Below are 16,581 nucleotides of genomic sequence, written 5' to 3'. Positions count from 1 at the left end.
CTAAGTGTCAGCAGATAAGTGTCATGAGATTTGATAGGAGACAATCCCTTGTTTTGCTAAAGATGTGATTTCTAATTCATTTTCAGTACATCCCAAATATTTACCATTTTATGCCTGTGCTAGTTAAAATTTCTGGGAGTTGTCCTTGTCTTACACAGACAGAAGCAGAAGCCAAAACTCTGTTTAGCTATGCTGGCCACAGTTACTGTTAATGACCAGCAGATACTTAAGACAATAATCCATAAGGTGTTATCTGTATTTAACATGGCAAATGTATTTAACATGGTAAATGTAGATGTTACTTTATAAAGTTAAGGTTTTAAGGTCATTCTTAGTGATAATACATACTTGTTAGATGTATGCTATAGGTACAATTAGTTTCATAAATGTATAATGTAGCTAAGGGGAACTCCATTGCTGGGGAAGAAAATAACCCAGGTTGTCTGGGAGAAGCAGTCAGCATGTTTCAATTCAAAAATAAGTTATTAGTTTATGAATTAATCATTTAGGAACTGTAGAACATGGAGGTATAAATACATCTACCAAACACAGAGCAGTGATAAATGTGTTTGTAATGTGGTGCTGTGAAACAGCTTTACTAGAGCCCGAGTTAAGGCTACTGTAGCTGGAGCTGGAGAGCTGTGAGGCTTGACACACGTTAGTGCCTAATGAAGGCAGTGGTAGCAAAAGAAAATGTCAACTGTGAAGAGTTTATCCTTTTTCTCAGGTACTTGCTAGGAAGGAAGATGTTGGTGGGAGGAGATGTACGTGCTCCAAGAGATTCCTTCTGGGAAGGGTGCTGGCATTTCTTTCACCCCACGCAATCTAACTGACCACGGACAGCTGTTCACTTCCCTGTACTTTTTGTTGGACTTCTGTGAATATTGCTGTATTACTATGGCAGCTCTTATGCCCCTTTGCCCTGCTCTTGACATACATGAAGTGGCTTGCAAAAGGGTTGCAGAAGATTTTGCTGCTTTAATTCTACTCCAGAAATAAGGCAGCTCAAGTGGATTGGAGTTAGGAATTATAAAGCGATTAATAAAATTTCCTTGCCTATGTTAAATTCCCTAGAACCTGGGGCAAATTCGACACTGCCTGTTTTCACATCTGCCGTAGACATTGGAGCATGTATACATAGCACGAAAGCATGCAGCATAAAACAAATAGCGCTACTTCTGTGCCATCTATCATTTCAGTTTAATGCTGTATTCCTTAGAGATCCCTTTAAAAATAGGAAGAATCTTAGAAATTAATTTCTCAGCTATGAAATTCCAGGACCCTGAAGAGCAAACAGAGGGTGGCAGTTTGTGTTCTCAGGGCAGCACTACTCACCATCCCCAGAAACACCATTTCCTCTTCCCTCAGGTTCTCTGTTTTCTTGCGCTGGATACGTCCACGCCAAACCTGAATTGTAAACACAGCTCTAATGAGATAAATGGGCCTTGTTACAGTTTCCTCTACTGCGGCAGACACAGGAAAAAACAAATAGAGGAAGGAAAGGCACAATATACAATTGAAACTATTACTCTTTAACAGGTTGCCATCTGCTATTTCTTTTTTAACCAAATCCTGAGGTTTGTTGTCCCCTCACTCTGGTAGATGTAGATTTTTAAACACAAAGTGTTGAGATTGAAGATTTAGACTGAGCTCCTGCTCTCATCTCTGACTGAGCTGAATTATCTGAATTACTCATGTCATTCATTCTGGAATTCAACAGTGATCTCCCTCTGTCATCTTTTCAAGGTATTGGAATGAAGTCTTTCCCCGGAGATCGCGGAAGAGGCATGAATTCTCTGAGATGCACTGGATTCCAAGGGGATGCCAGGAGGAGCAACTGAGGTCATAGAAATCGGAATGGGAAAACAACATGCAGGTTATAAAGTCATCCTGCATTGCCAGAGCAGGACTGTTTCCATTGATCTCCCATCTAGGGGCCTGTCTCCTTTTGTCAAGTGATTTAAACGATATAAGTCCCCTTGCTAGGCACCCTGGAATCTATCAGCAGTGACTGCTTTCCACCCTGTGAGCTGTGTTTCCATCTACCGCTGTTCTGAGCAAAACCTTGTCACTTGGTTCTGCCAGAACAGTTGTTAAATCAGAGATTTCACCTTTTGAATGCGTGTGGCAGCAGCATCTGGGCTTAGACCCGTCTTGACCTCAAGTTTAGGTTGTTTCGCCCTCTTCTCTGCAAGGTAAATTCGCTTCACGTACGCTGCTCGACAACGGCCTTGGCGAGCCCGTTCTGCAACCTGGATGATTTTAATGGCTTCTTCAAATGTCATGGCCTCGACGGGTTCCTTCAACGGCACAGCCAAAAAGGAATGGTCAAAGACAAGCATTAGTTGTGTGTTCTGTTAACTGCCTACTTCAATTAGCCAAGGAAAGAATAAACAGAATCTCTTGTGGAAATGTTCTGGGACAAAAAACCCTGTCCTAATGTTTTCCTGAAAAACCTCTGAAGTTTGCTACCTTGAGAGGCCCTTTAGGGGAAAGTGAACTTGAGGAGCTGATATGTGACATGGAAAGCCTGATGCTACACTTGGAAGCAAGAATGGCTCTATACGGCTTATGCATCCTGCCGAACTTCATCCATTTGAGACAAAAAGGCATAAAGAACATTAGGTCTTTGTCCTATTAAAAGGAGACATTCTTAGTCTACGGAATATCTTCCTCACGCTTTTCTGAAGGGATGGATGACTGGGTGTGCTGCTGAGACCCCAGCCCTCTTGCTGAACAGAGGGACAGGCTGTTCTGAGCCAGCCCAGGCCTGGGCAGCTTAACCTAAGTAGAAAAGGCTTGGGGAAAAACAGGTAAGAGCAGTACAGCTGGAGAGAGGGACTCCCCCTTCTCAACCCTGAGAAATGCTCTTAACCCCTTGTGCTTCCCACGAAGCAGCTGATTTTTGTCCTTTCGTGACATTAATCCCCCAGTTGGGGTCAGTTCAGATTTAATATTTCTATATATACCGTGCGGTGCTCACTGTGCTGCTCTTTCAGCAGGGCTTTCTGAACGAGAATTACATAGGAGCACAAATGACCTGCAGAGCAAACTCCTCTGACGAACTCAACTGTGTTTATTTTATGTGAGCCTGCTTCTAACAGCACTGCTGTGGACACTGAAGAATACCATGGTCTGTCACACAGCGCTCAGGAGTTCCTGAGTGTTTGGGGCTTGCTATGATGCATGTGGAAGTGCTGACAGCCCTCTAGCAATCCCAGTGGTGACCGAACTGGAAGGGCAGCACAGGCCATTGGATTTAGACTGTGGGAGATTATTTGTGTTTAGGGAATCCTGTGCCTCTTGGGGCAGCTGGCAAGGGAGGCCTGGACCCTGCTAGAGCCCAGTGCTCCCAGGTGAGCTGGCTGCACATCAGATAGTCTCATCTCTAATGGATGCCATGCTAAAAAGGGGTGAGAGCAGAACTGTGGGAAACAGAAAGGCTTTGAAATGTAATGTGCTGAAACAGAGGATTGCCACAGGCCATCAGACTACTAGAAGAGCAGAGAATTTACCCAGAGACTTACTGTAGAGGCCAAGAGGACCGCAGCTGCCCATTAAAGTAATCTAGCAGAGAGCCTGTGCTGTCTCTGCAGCCTGTCTCTGTCTGGCTGGTGCTGTTTCTTTCCCTGGGAACCTTCTCCCCATTGCTTTGTGGGATCAATACACAGACTTTCCCCACCAGCACAATTACTGGTGCAGAAGTCTCTGGTTGGGGCAGTGCAGCAGTTTGAATACGTGGTCTGATCAGGGACTGCCTCCTACGACCGTACGAGCTGTCCAGACCTGTAGGCACAGTTGTTTATTTGAAGGGGTTAGTAATGACTGCTTGTAGGCAAAGTGCTGTTCCCAAGAGGTCAGAAGTAGATCAAATCCAGAACAATCTTCACTAGAGCACTCGTGTACTTCTATGTAATGACTTTTGCTCTACCAAGACTCGATTCTCTGCTCCTCCTAGCAGCTGCAGCTCTGTAGCTGTACGGAAGAGACTGGAGTCATTGTTCGGAGCTTATAAACAACTGAATGCCAACAGTTGTGCTGACCTGAACTCTGAGTTTTGCCCATTCCAGTTAGGAATCCTAGTTCAGTAAAACTTGAGCCAACTTGACTTCACTAGGGCTAATTACACGATGAGAGTTAGCTACACAAATGAAGTACCTACTAAACTTGGCCACACTGCTGCCCTTTCTCTTATGCACATAAAGCAGAGTTGATTCATTTTAGTCTTAACCAGAGTCAAGATGTGGCTGGATATTGTTAGGCAGGAAAATTAAATGTGATTCTCTGTTTGTGCCTTACCTATAAACAGACTTTTATTTCCTAACTGCTATGAAAGTACTTTTAACTTCAGTGGCTTGTGTGTTCACACATGTGTGGCTATAAAGTAAGAAAGGGAAGCATGTTAACATGTAGGTATGGGCTATGCTTACCTCTGCTTGCAATCCAGCCTCAAGCAAAATCTGATCCAGGATTTTCTCCCTCTGCTGCAGGACTTCCAGCTGTTCTTTAATGAAAAACCTTGGGATAGGCACTTCTATATCTTCCTAGAGGAAGAAATGGTAATGAGATGTTTGTGAGATCTGCATTAAAATCGCATTACTTATTAATTAAACACCTTTGTAAAGCAATGAAATGGGACTGAAATTGTGGAATATTTTGGAGTGTTGGGGAATTTGACCTCTGGAACAGCTGCTGAGCTGTTACTTTGCAATTACTTAAGGCCTAATTCAACAAAACAAATAAATCAACCCGGTTTCTGAACTGTGGGAGCCCAGAAATCTTTCTTCTTGTAATGGCTCAATTATGTTATCAAACTGCTAAAATATTTGGCAAAGTGGATGGAAACTTCAACATGATTCCACCAAACGGAAAACCTCTGGTTCTATGATCATCCCACTTCTTCTTTTTAATCAATATGAAAAATAGAGCTGTTCTCTTGCCTTTTTCTTTTAACCATTACGAGGAACTAAAGCACAATCCTGGTTGCCTACAGGTATTTCTGTGTCTGTGACTGTGGTAGCTGTGATTTCTCCAGGTAAGGTGTGAGCAGAAGTGGCTGTCTTTTACTCATTTCCAGCATTAAAAACCTGTCACTGATTCTTCTACTGATTCTTCTCCTGCAGAATTCCACCCTTGCTGAGAAATGAAAGAAGACACAGGCAGACAAAAACCCCCCAACAGTGAAGGTGCTACAGAGTGACATAACCTGTTCTTTGTGTTGTATTGAAGACTGGAGACAAATCTTCAAGATAGTTATTGGCAAGTATATTTCTTTGAGGGGAGAGGGGTGGAATGTGTCTTCATAGGTCTGGTTCATACTGGTGCCATGTTCCCCATACACTGTTTCAGGAACATCTAGAGTATCTTCTCAAGCAAATGATTTACTTATAAGGAAGGATGGGCAGACAGGCAGTGGTTACCCTGTCATGCTACTCAGGAGGAGCTGCACAGCCAAATTACACAACAATCTGTCCCCAGGTATATGCAAACACAGACAGGTACAAGACTTGATGCTGCGCCATCAGTGCTCTCTGTTCTGTCTGCTATGGAAGCTGGTGGGCTTTGACCTGTTCAGGGAAACCTCTGCATGATCCTTTGCAGCCTCAATGCTTTGGTGTGGATAGATATGGAAGAGGAAAGCACTGGCTGTAAAGGAAAAGCACCGCTCCTGCCTTGACACACACATGGTAAAGGTGCTGCTTGTGAACTCCAATTTCTAGAGCAAGAATTTGCAGGGAAGACTGTGGCCAATGCAAACAGCCCCTGTGAACTGCCAGCTGAAAGATCTCATTCCTAATTCCTTCAGCTGCACACCGTGCAGACCAGGACATCCCTATTATGGCAGCATAAGAAGGCTCCCAAGTGGGACTGTGTTTATCCCTGTTGATTTATCAATGCAGAGGTCTGGTCTGCTAAGGTTTCTGGAGGTTTGCCTCATTAAGCTCTCTGTTTGCACCTTCCAACATCCTTGATTGTTGATGGGAATGACTATATGTTGTACTTCAACAGTGCAAATTGCTCTGTGATGGATTACAAACCTGACTGTCTTCAGGCATAAGAAATCAAGCAGTTTGTCTAGATACCCTCACGAGGGGTGGGAGGGCTTTTAGCTGTCAGGTAACAGTGAGAGTCAGCCAGTGTAGGGGTGATGATTATCTATGATATCTAACCTGGGCTTTAACTACAAGTGATCCTGGACTGTGACTTTTACTGACTCTGAAGATGAAGCCTTGGGCTGGAAGGGGTGGAAGTGCTTCTCTTCATAACCTCTTTTTGGGGCCCAGCATAGAAAAGTGAGGCTTGTGATGTTTATCCTCAGGTCAAATTTGCAGCTCTTTAGCCACTCCTGGCTCCACATGGGATTTGAGTATCCAAATATCTTTACAATTACCCCGGGAAATGGAATGACCGGGTGTTGGAAGGCAACTGTACAAAAACAAGAGGAACAGAACTAAAGAAAGATGAAGCTTGGCCTTACAGTGACATAGGAAAAAGTATGCTATATCACTGCATAAGATATAAAATGAGATCACTCTCTTGTGTTCTCTGCCTACAATCACATTGGACTTTAGCCCAAGATAATACAGTGAAAGGAAGGATTAGAGATATCCTTTCTGGGCAGATTCTTTAAGAAACAGAAGTTCTCTGTCAAACACTGGCCAGTAATTTTGGTTTTTAACCAATAATATGTGATTATTTTATGAAAAGCCCCACATAAATCTATATGCCCATCTACTATGGAAATGTATTTGAGAAAGCCTCAAATCTCTCTATTTTTTGGTAGGAGGTAGGTAGTACCAGATATCAAATATGACTTTTCAGGTTGCCCATTGTTTTCTGCGGGTATTTAATGCTATGCCATGAAAACAGCAGTGTTTAATGATTTCAAAACGCAGCGTGAAGCGTGGGTTTTCCCTGAGCTGTGTTTGTACTCTAGAATGCCTTCTCACAGCCTCAAACAGTTCTCTGCTCTGATTAACAAAGGGAAGAGAGCTGGTGAAAACTCATGGCGATTACTGTCCGGGCTCTGCAGCGCAGCAGGGATGTGACTGTCCACAGACGCATGTCTGCACGCCTCCCACCAGTGCTAGGATGACACTGGGCATCTTATATCGCGTTATAAGCGGGCTCTCGAATAAGGCAGAGCTTGAAGCTCCGCGTCTAGAAGAGCAGCGGTACCGGAACGTGACAATAGGTGGAGCTGTCTGCGAGAGAAGAAACCACCTTTTCGCGGCTGATCCTTTTCGAGCACAGCGTCGAACCTTTGCCTATTGTCCCTCTCGACTGTGAGGGGCTTTTCCACCGGGCAGTCCTGAACACGGAACATGCTCTCAGCTCCTGCTGCCTCTACAAGAGCCTCACCTCAGATTTCTCATGTTAGTGCTTTGTTGTACTACGAACCACCAGACCAGACTATGCAACTTTTAGCATTACCGGTAATCCCTCGAAGATGCCTGGGGCCAGGCTGCTTTTACAGTGATGCAAAAGGACAGACTGAGGTAGACCTTCCTTATCAGTTGCCCATCTTGTACATAATCCCACATCTAGACCAAGCAGAGTCAAACTGCTGACATTAACAGTGAAGCTGTCTAAGTTAATACAACATCATGGAATGGTTTGTGTTGGAAGGGACCTTAAAGCTCATCCAGCTCCAACCCCTGCCCCGGGCAGGGACACCTTCCACTAGAGCAGGTTGCTCCAAGCCCCTGTGTCCAGCCTGGCCTTGAACACTGCCAGGGATGGGGCAGCCACAGCTTCTCTGGGCACCCTGTGCCAGCGCCTCAGCACCCTCATAGTTAGGACACGTGCAAGAGAAAGCTCTATAGAGCCTGTGCTGTTATGGAGAAGCTGAAATGCAACATATTAATCAAGCAGATCAGCTTTTAAACTCTCGCTCCAACACATAATGCTCATCATAGACCAAATACGCTCTGATGTTTAGTAAAAATGCCATAATTCCTGATCACCCAGTACACTAGTGACTGTGCAGGAAGCTACATCCATCACTTGGTGGAACTTTACAGACTGCAAGGAAACGTGACTGTCTTTCAAATACAGGATAGGCAAAGTTCCCATGGATTAGCCCATTAACAGAGCAGACCTACCGGGAGAAGCTTTAGATCTTCCAGGATATTATCAATGTAATGAAACTCTGATTTCTCTAGATCCACCATCTCTTTTTTCATCTCCAGGATCCGGCCAGTCACCCCATCCAGCACTTGCCGAATCACTGCCCGTTTCTGCTGGTGAATGAGCTGGTCATGGGCTGTCTCCAGGGCACGGAAGATTTGCACGTACTTGATGTAGGAAGTGGCCAACATCTTGAATACTTTCCCGAGGTCTTGCTCTGGCTGGAGGAACTCTTCTCTTTCTTTCTGGAGCTGGACGTCAAGGTCTTTCTGGGCATCCATCCACATCTTATTGTAAGTGCTAATTGAAAAGAACAAACTATGTTAACCTCACACGAAAGCAAGAGTTAGCACACAACGATGCCAGGGCTCTATGTGTGTGGACTTCCCAAAAAAGCAAGCCTGGAAATGTGAGCCATTATATTTAGAAAGAGATTTTAACTCCAATGTATTTAGAAAGAAACCTTTAGCAGAAGTGTCTGGTTTTGATTGTTTTAAAAATAGGAATCTTAAAATGCTGGTTTATTAATGGAAGCTTAAAAGTTAAAAACTTTCCAACTTCATCCTTAACATGCTTAAAGCATCCTTCAAATGCTTGATCTGACAACCCCCTGTAGTATCATGAGTTTCGTTCCGTTGTGCTAATAGAGAAGATGGTTTCATGGAAAAGGGGTGTCCCCCCAAAGTCCCTATGATGGGGAAAGGTCTGGTTTACGTCTCTGCATGTTTGGGATGAGGACCAACTGGTGCTTCTGAAGCATGTGTTGCTTTTCTGCCTCTCTGAAGCGGTTGCTCAGGGCTGATGGTAGGGTAAATGCTGTGTTGGTGCCAGTGTCAGAGTGGAGCTGTGGGTGCTATTTCACATGTGAAGTGAGGAAACTGATTTATTTCTTTGGTAGCAACTGCTGCACCCCAAGCAATTGCTGAATGTCTGGTCCAGTGGCTGGAGGACTGTTTGACATGACTGTTTATCACCAGCTTCATTTCCAGGAGTGATAAAGCTGTTTACTTGGTAGTTTTGGTAGGAATTTGGCAGGAAAATTCTTCCCTGTGAGGGTGCTGAGGCGCTGGCACAAGGTGCCCAGAGAAGCTGTGGCTGCCCCATCCCTGGCAGTGTTCAAGGGCAGGTTGGACACAGGGACTTGGAGCAACCTGCTCTAGTGGAAGGTGTCCCTGCCTGTGGCAGGGGTTGGAACTGGATTAGCTTTAAGGTCCCTTCCAACCAAACCATTCTATGATTCCATGAGTAGGGGGAGCTCTGATGTGATGAGCATGGACTGGCTGTCAGTGGCTTTTCATGGTAAAACCAGATCAGTGCAGAGTACCATGAGAAATCATCCCGAAGGGGCAAGAAATGGACTCTGGGCAATGAGGCTTTTATTCACAGAAGAGCTCAAGCAGCAGGTTTGTCACTGAAAGGTGCTAATATCTGTGGTAGTGAAAGACACTTTTAGGTCCTGTTTTCTTTTGCCAGGTGAAGACTCTCTCTTGGGAGTGACAGATGTCAAAAACATCTTACACCTTTGACAGTATTTCTCTCCTAGCAAAGCTGAGAAGTTTCTTCTGCACTGAGCCTCGGTTATGCTGGGAGAAAAAGTAGAGTCACGTTGTCAGGTTTGCAGGAGTGGGGGGGAACAGTGAGCTAAGATAATGAGGAAAGCTGACTTTCGTTTCTTACACCTAGAAATAAAGGCTACTGGCCTCAGTGGTGCAATGCAGACTAATCCACCGACCCATTGCTTGGTGTTCCTAGAGCCTGTCAAAGATGGATGAAGACTGTGAAAGGCTCTGCCTCCATTAGATGAGCTTTTAGAGCAGGCTTCTTGCTGGTCTGAGCAGCACTGAGCAAGTGCTTGTGTATTAATTCTGATAAGAAAGCTGGGCAGCTGTTAACATTGCTTATGCTAGATTGTAACTGCCTAAGTGGGAGCTCTGGCAGCGGATCTTATCATTCCCAATCTCACCGTACGGAATGACCCAGGGCTTGTGCTGCAGGAGGGACCAGTGGGGTGGGCAGAAGGACAAGGTCCAGCCCACAAGTGCCCTGAGCATGGGGTGTGCGCGGCACGTCCAGGATGCTGATGGGGCTGTTGGGACCAGCAACACTCTGAACCCTGCTATTGAATCTGTGCTGCTGATGTTTTAAAGTGCACATTATACTGTTCAGCTGAGCTGGGTTTCTGCAGGATGCAGCTGGTCTTGCTTTTCCTAATGCCTCCGCAGCCCACCCAGGTCTTTCCCCTTCCTTTTTGCCTATTTCATTGACATCCCTTTGCACCACCCAAATGATTCAATTTGCAGCAATTAAGCCAGGTGCAGGAGATACACAGCCCAAAACCAGCAGAGTAGAGATTGGCGCAAACAAGACCAGCGTTAGCTTTGACCTAGCAGCTCTGCCAGTGAGTCAATGGGAGGTCTGTCCACTTCCTCTGCAGTCGGGACGCGGAAGAACGTCTGCTGGTAGGAGGTGCACGGGGTTTTCCAGCCCAGAAGGAAACAACGTGGTATTGTACTTACGTAGCTGAGCCTGCTCACGGGCCGTTTGCCAGGAGGGAGGTTGTAAACCCTGGAGGAAGCCTAGCCCTGTAGGCTGTCCCACAACCATACCATTAGTTACGAACAGTGCGTGTCCGCAGGCTGGAGTGTTTTGAATGCAGGTTATTGCATGGAGACAACAGATTGTACGAGAACCAATCCCATGATTGTCCACTCTAATTTACAGTAATCTCCCTTTCGGCCTCCTCTGACTGAGGATGCTGAGCCAGCTAATATCCAGTTTCTTTTCATATTTCAAATGAGTTTTTGAGGGAGGAGGGAGACAAAGTGCTCCAGCCTTCAGAGTGTGTTAACATAAGGCAATATGATGGAACTTAATTGTTTCCATAATGCATTAGTTTATCGGATAAGCATTAAGATGATTGCAAGCTTGTTGCTGTGGGTCATATGTTAAGACTATGGATATTGCGGTATGTTTGGAGCTTTTGCAGCAGTGATGTTCTGTGTAAATGAGGGCAAAGAAGGGCCAGGCCCACTGGAAAATAAACTACCGACAGAAAGGACTTGTGTGGAACTGTTAGATTTTCAGATAAGCTGATAGCTTCTGTGTACCTGCTGCAGTCAGAGTGACCTGGGGGGACATGGGCCCCAGTGCTTCTGTTTGTTAGGCATGTAATGGGGAACAGCAGACACTTGATAATTGGGAATAGGTAAGTGCAAGCAGAAATGTGATTTGAGTGTTCCTTTGGCTCCCCCTGATTACAAACTAGAGGACATGTGCACAGCCATTTGTTTCCCTTCCCAGAACTGGATTAAAATCATTATTTCAGGTTTTACTAGTATCTAAATGGGAGCCCTTCTGGCCTAGCTTGAAGGATGGGATGTGTTTGGTGTTTATAGCCCTTTCAGGGGGACTTGGCAGAGCTGCTATAATCCTGAGGAGGCCTTCAGCTTTAGAGACAAGTGTGTTCAAAGGGTAGTCAGAAGGAGTAACGTGTCTTCAAGGTTACTTGTTGAAAGCAAAGAACAGCACTGACGCTCCTTGTCAATCAGTGTGTGACCCCGAAGTCCCTATTTGTACTTTTGCCTATTTGCTCAGTCCCTCTTTGCATTAAGCTGTAAACTCCCTCAAAATTGCTTCCACACCCTGAAAGGGGGAGCACAGAACAGCCTTGAGTACACTGGTGTTTTATTTACTGTTGCTGATTCATCTAGTAGGCTTGTTCCTGTTCGTAATGGGTAGGGTGCGAGCTGTGTCTGTGCCTGAGGATGCTATTGCATCAGAATTAGATTGGATTAAAGCATCTAACCAGCCTACAGTGCAGATAACCAGCACCACCGAGCGTGATTTTCCTACTCATGGCATAAGGTTATCAAATCCTGGGAAAGAAAGATGTCTGTCTCAACCTTTGCATGTGTATGGCAGCATAAGTAATGCTGCAAATTGTCATAGCAACTGCAAAATAGGAGTGTTCTGGGGAAAATAAGCAATGCTGTAATGGGATGAGTTAAAAACGCATAAAGTGACTTAACTCCAGAGCCCCCAGAGAGCTTTCTGGCAGCTTACAGTTTGGAGGGAAGGTCAAGGCTTCAACTCTTAACTGGTGTCCCTTCTCTTCACTCCTATGAAGCAGAAACAGAGTCTAAAACAAGGGCTGAAGAAGACTCTTGCCACAGCATGGCTTCTAGTTCGAATCCCACTTTTACTGCTCAAAATAAAGCCTGATCTCCTCATTCAGAGTGAAGCTGTCAGAACTGGTTTTTTCTGCTCAAGTTATAAAACACTGTTTAAAATCCTGCCAGATTACACACTGCCTCATTTTAGTATTCCACAGCCCTGTAACTCTGCACGTTTGTTTGACCCATCTCCTTCACACTTCCTAAGATGGTTCTGAGGTCCAGCTGAGGTTAACCTGCCCACTGGTGTTGAACTGGTGTTGAGACTTGAGTATGCTCTTCTTGAACGGGTTTGTGCTGAGCATGCAAACTGTCCCTCAGGCCACTCGGGAGGCAGTACCGGAGCCTGGCATCAGTGGGGTTACCTTTGTGCCTGTGTGGTTTTTCTTCCCCCCTCTCTCCCCAGAGTGTCTCAGTGGTTTTACTCGGCTGCCAAAGGGAACACTATTTCTGTTCTTTCAGGACACGGCACAGTTTGCATTCCAAGTTGTATCTGTCTCTGGATTTGTGTATGGGCTGAACCCAGGCTCCTTTGATGCCTGTTTGTTCTGGGCTGTCCCCTGAGGACAGAAATATCTCTCACTTTCATATGCCAACCATGTAAATGCAGTGTAGCACTGCATGCACCCTACTGTTTCTGTCTGCTGGATGGGCACATGTAAAGAGGTGGAAGGGAAAACATCTGACTGACTTGGGTCACCTCTCTTCACCTAATCTGGAAACTCCCGTTTGATCACAAGAGCTCTGAATCGTGTGTGTTTTAACACATTTCTGGAGCACTTATGCCACCACTGCAAACCACCTGCACTCCTCAGGAGACTGGGCTGTGTTGAGCCATATAACTCAACATATAGAACTCAACATATAGAACTCAACATATACAACTCAACATATACAACTCAACATATATAACTCTCACTGGCAAGGCTCATGAGAACAAGGGAGTGTGGAGCTGGACTGCAGCAGGGATCTACATGCTGGAGCAGGGCTCCCATGGGCACAAGGAGCAGAGGGACCGAGACATGGGTCTAGCAGCAAGGAAGTGCGTGTATGGGCCAGTCCTCAGGGTCTCCTCTAGGTCCCCTGGGCTTGACAGGTCAGCCATTGTGCTAAACCCTGGGCAAACACTGGGGAGGGAAACCCTGCCCTGCAGCCTCTGTAAAATAAAGAAACAAGAGACAAAGGTTGGGAGGGGAAAGTGAGGCCCCGCGGGGAAAAGTGGCTGCACAAATCCTGCTGCTTTGCTTTGCCTCTTTGTTCTCTTTCTAAAAATCACCAGGCTCAAAACGACTGCTGGCTTCCTGAGGTCAGCAGTTAGCTGGTCCCTGCGACAACCTGCTCAGGTATGATCCCCTGCGTGGTGGCTGCTGGGCTAAACAGACTATGGGAGCAGCCCTCTCTCTTCTTTTTCCTTTTGTTTTATTATAGACAAAGCTTCTCTTGGGGTGGAGAGGTGCACACAGAGGCAGATCAGTGTGGCCTTGTGACACAAATAGACTGAAAGGGCGTCTGAATCAATTCCTGGCATAAAAGCCTTCAGGAGCACTTTGGAGCAGTGCAGACTCAAGGTTCTGAGCTTGGCCAGGCCTCCTTGCTCCTATAATAAGATGAGGCTTACAATGACGCCAGACTTCTTAGCTGGTGGTGAACGTAGGGCTGCCAGATGACTTTTTAAGCAGGCTTGCTCTAGCCATGATGTTTTACAGAGGTTGAAGTATTTGGGGAAAGTAAAAGATAAACCTCAACAGGCTTTGTTTGTGATGGGAAGAAAACATACAGCCTGGGAGCATTGTTAATGTCAACAGTCCTGTGCTTCTGCCACCCCCAAGTTCAGTCTTTGGTGCTACGACAGAAAGGGAATAGGGAATAAAAGGGTTTTTGTGGCATAAATGTGCTGGGACACTGCAGGGAAGGTGAGGAAGCCCCTCCACCCCACAGCAGTGGCAACGCCACACCTCAGCAGGTCTCAGGCACCTTCTCTAGTGAAACTCCAGGCTGTTTTCTTACAGGAGGACATTGCAAAGTGATGAAGTGACATTATTCATGGCTGAACTTCACTGTAGCATGTGCCATGTGTCTGTCTGTCAGGCAGAAGTTTTTGCAGCAGTAAAAGTGGGATTCGAACTAGAAGTTTCCTGCCTTGGAGGGAAGGAGGAGAACAGCAGCCTCCTCTGCTTTGCAGGGACACATGAAAGGATGGGAAAAGAGCTTTGGTAACTCGTGCAATCCCTGTGTAACGCTGCTGCAGCAGATGCTGTAGTGAGCTCTTCAGAGAGTCAGATAGCCAAGAACAGGCAAGAGCTGGGAAGACCCTACCTACCCAAGCTCCAAGCAGCATTTGCAGCACTTCACTGGGTTTGGCGATGAGGTTTGTTTCAGCACTAACCATCATTTTATCTTTTTTTCTTCCCCTTTCCCTCAGCTCCTTAGAAAAATAAAGAGCTGCCTACAATTGCATGCACAAAGGGCAAATGTGTGTCTGGGTGCTGTTCCACCTCTGCTAGGATCAGGAGGCTCGAAGCTTGAAGTCAGCATGGTCTGCTCAGTTTCTCGAGAGCTGTGGCCTCTTCTTTCACTGTTACCTAGCAGAAATGCTGCTGGTCTATCTCCACTGGCAATGGTTTCTCCTGAAGGAAGCAACGTACAAGTAATGCAGAAGAGGCCTCCCTACCTGCTCATTAGGGATGAAGGGAGGCATGAGAGGGGGTTGCAGCTTTAGGTCTTAGTTGTGATCATTTTGATTCTGCCTCTGTTTTCCTGCTTTAACGACATGCTAACGCTTACCAGGGGTGGGAAGAGGGGCAAAGATGACTCCGTGAATGCTTGAGAAATGTATGAGAGAGAACATGCTAGGAATGCCCAGGAGGAAGCTAATAATTGTGGTGTTTGGATGGAATTTGAAGAATATGGCCTGGGGCCAGACCCTGAATGAGGGGATAAACAGAAATATTCAGCAACGGCCCAATAGCTGAATGAGGCTGGGGCCCCATGGGAAGAAACTAGGATGTGATCACAACATAAGAAACTGCATCATAATGCAGCCATGAAAACTGGGGGAGAGAAGAGGGGATTAAAAGCTGCACTGACATTTTCTTACGTTACGGTTTTGCAACCTCATTTTGGTTTTCTGAGCTTTTGGGGATGCGATCCAGATTACGCAGGTCTCCTTTGCTTGTTTCCATCAGAAGCAGAAAGGGAGATGCTAAAGATGTTGTCTTAGATCAGTGTTTAACCACAGAAAGTCCTATTTGTGACGTGAGATGAAATTTTAAAGTGCTTTGATTGTTTCAAGCTCCTTGGTGGCCGTGGCAAATGTAGCTGGTTAAAACCTGGTACAAATGGTAGCAGCACCAGGGCTCAGCTTTGATGTGTCTGGAGTAGGACTGGGAGGGCAAGTTGAGAAATCGCTGTTCCTGCAGGTCAAGTAACTGGTAAACACGTTCATAAAAGACACACCGCAGGAACACATCAGTGTGAAGCCCTCTCTGTAAATCTGCTGCTCAGAGCATGGAACAGAACGTACATCTGTATGCAAATGCTGGGGTTTGAGTACTTTAGGAAGTGTGATACTTCTTAATGAACCCCACAGCAAATGTAATGGGTGCGCTCGCTCGTGAGCACCACAACTGTCCTCAGATGATGCCCAGCATATCTGGACACGCTGGCTTTCCTTGCGGCTGGCTGCTGGAGCTTACTAACCCTAAGAGGATGTAACTGAGTGTCCTGCCTCTGCTCTAATGCAAAACTAAAGCAGTGGAATAACAGTCTTCCGTGAGCTTCAGACCACAGGGCCCTGAGGACAGTGAACATAAACTGGTTGGAAATGGTGAAATCCCAGCCATGTAAACCGGTGTGCAGCGTGAGTGAGACAACCACCCTGCACGCACGCTTGGTACATCTAGTATGTCCAACTGGCTGCAGGAGACACAGGCAATCTCTCTGTGGAAACAGCTGTTCTTCCAGATGTCTCAAAAGCAGCTGGTTACCTCAAGCTCGAAACAAGAGCTATGTGCTGTGTCGCAGTTCGAGGCAGTACACAGGATGTGACTGTACAGCATTGAAAAATCACTGCTACAGACTCGACCGGGCCTTACTGATGTGTCTATCTATAGGAGGGAGCCTGTCTTCCGTATGACATGGCAACATGCAGTCATGTTGGACTAGATGACCTTTGGAGGTCCTTTCCGACCCAAACTATCCTATGAGTATGTAACAGTAGCATCAGCAACTTACTTGAGAACCAATTCAGCTGAGTGTTGTCCTAAACATCTTGTTCTGC

At 45.9% G+C, this 16,581-nt stretch overlaps 1 protein-coding gene across 1 annotated transcript in view; it reads right to left on the bottom strand.

The window, feature by feature from the left end:
* Positions 1 to 8,417, bottom strand: part of IQCA1 (IQ motif containing with AAA domain 1) — an 87,376-nt gene extending 78,959 nt beyond the window's left edge. The window contains exons 1-4 of the mRNA XM_010024241.1: positions 8,106 to 8,417; positions 4,431 to 4,544; positions 2,112 to 2,300; positions 1,336 to 1,407 (exon numbers count right to left, since the gene is read on the bottom strand). Of these exons, the coding sequence (XP_010022543.1) occupies positions 1,336 to 1,407; positions 2,112 to 2,300; positions 4,431 to 4,544; positions 8,106 to 8,417 (687 nt within the window). The remainder of the gene's footprint in view (positions 1 to 1,335; positions 1,408 to 2,111; positions 2,301 to 4,430; positions 4,545 to 8,105) is intronic.
* Positions 8,418 to 16,581: the final 8,164 nt, after the last annotated feature.

Source organism: Nestor notabilis, unplaced genomic scaffold (assembly GCF_000696875.1).
Source record: "Nestor notabilis isolate BGI_N333 unplaced genomic scaffold, ASM69687v1 scaffold20821, whole genome shotgun sequence".
NCBI classification, from domain to species: Eukaryota; Metazoa; Chordata; class Aves; order Psittaciformes; family Psittacidae; genus Nestor; species Nestor notabilis.
This window is presented reverse-complemented; position numbering and strand designations above follow the sequence as displayed.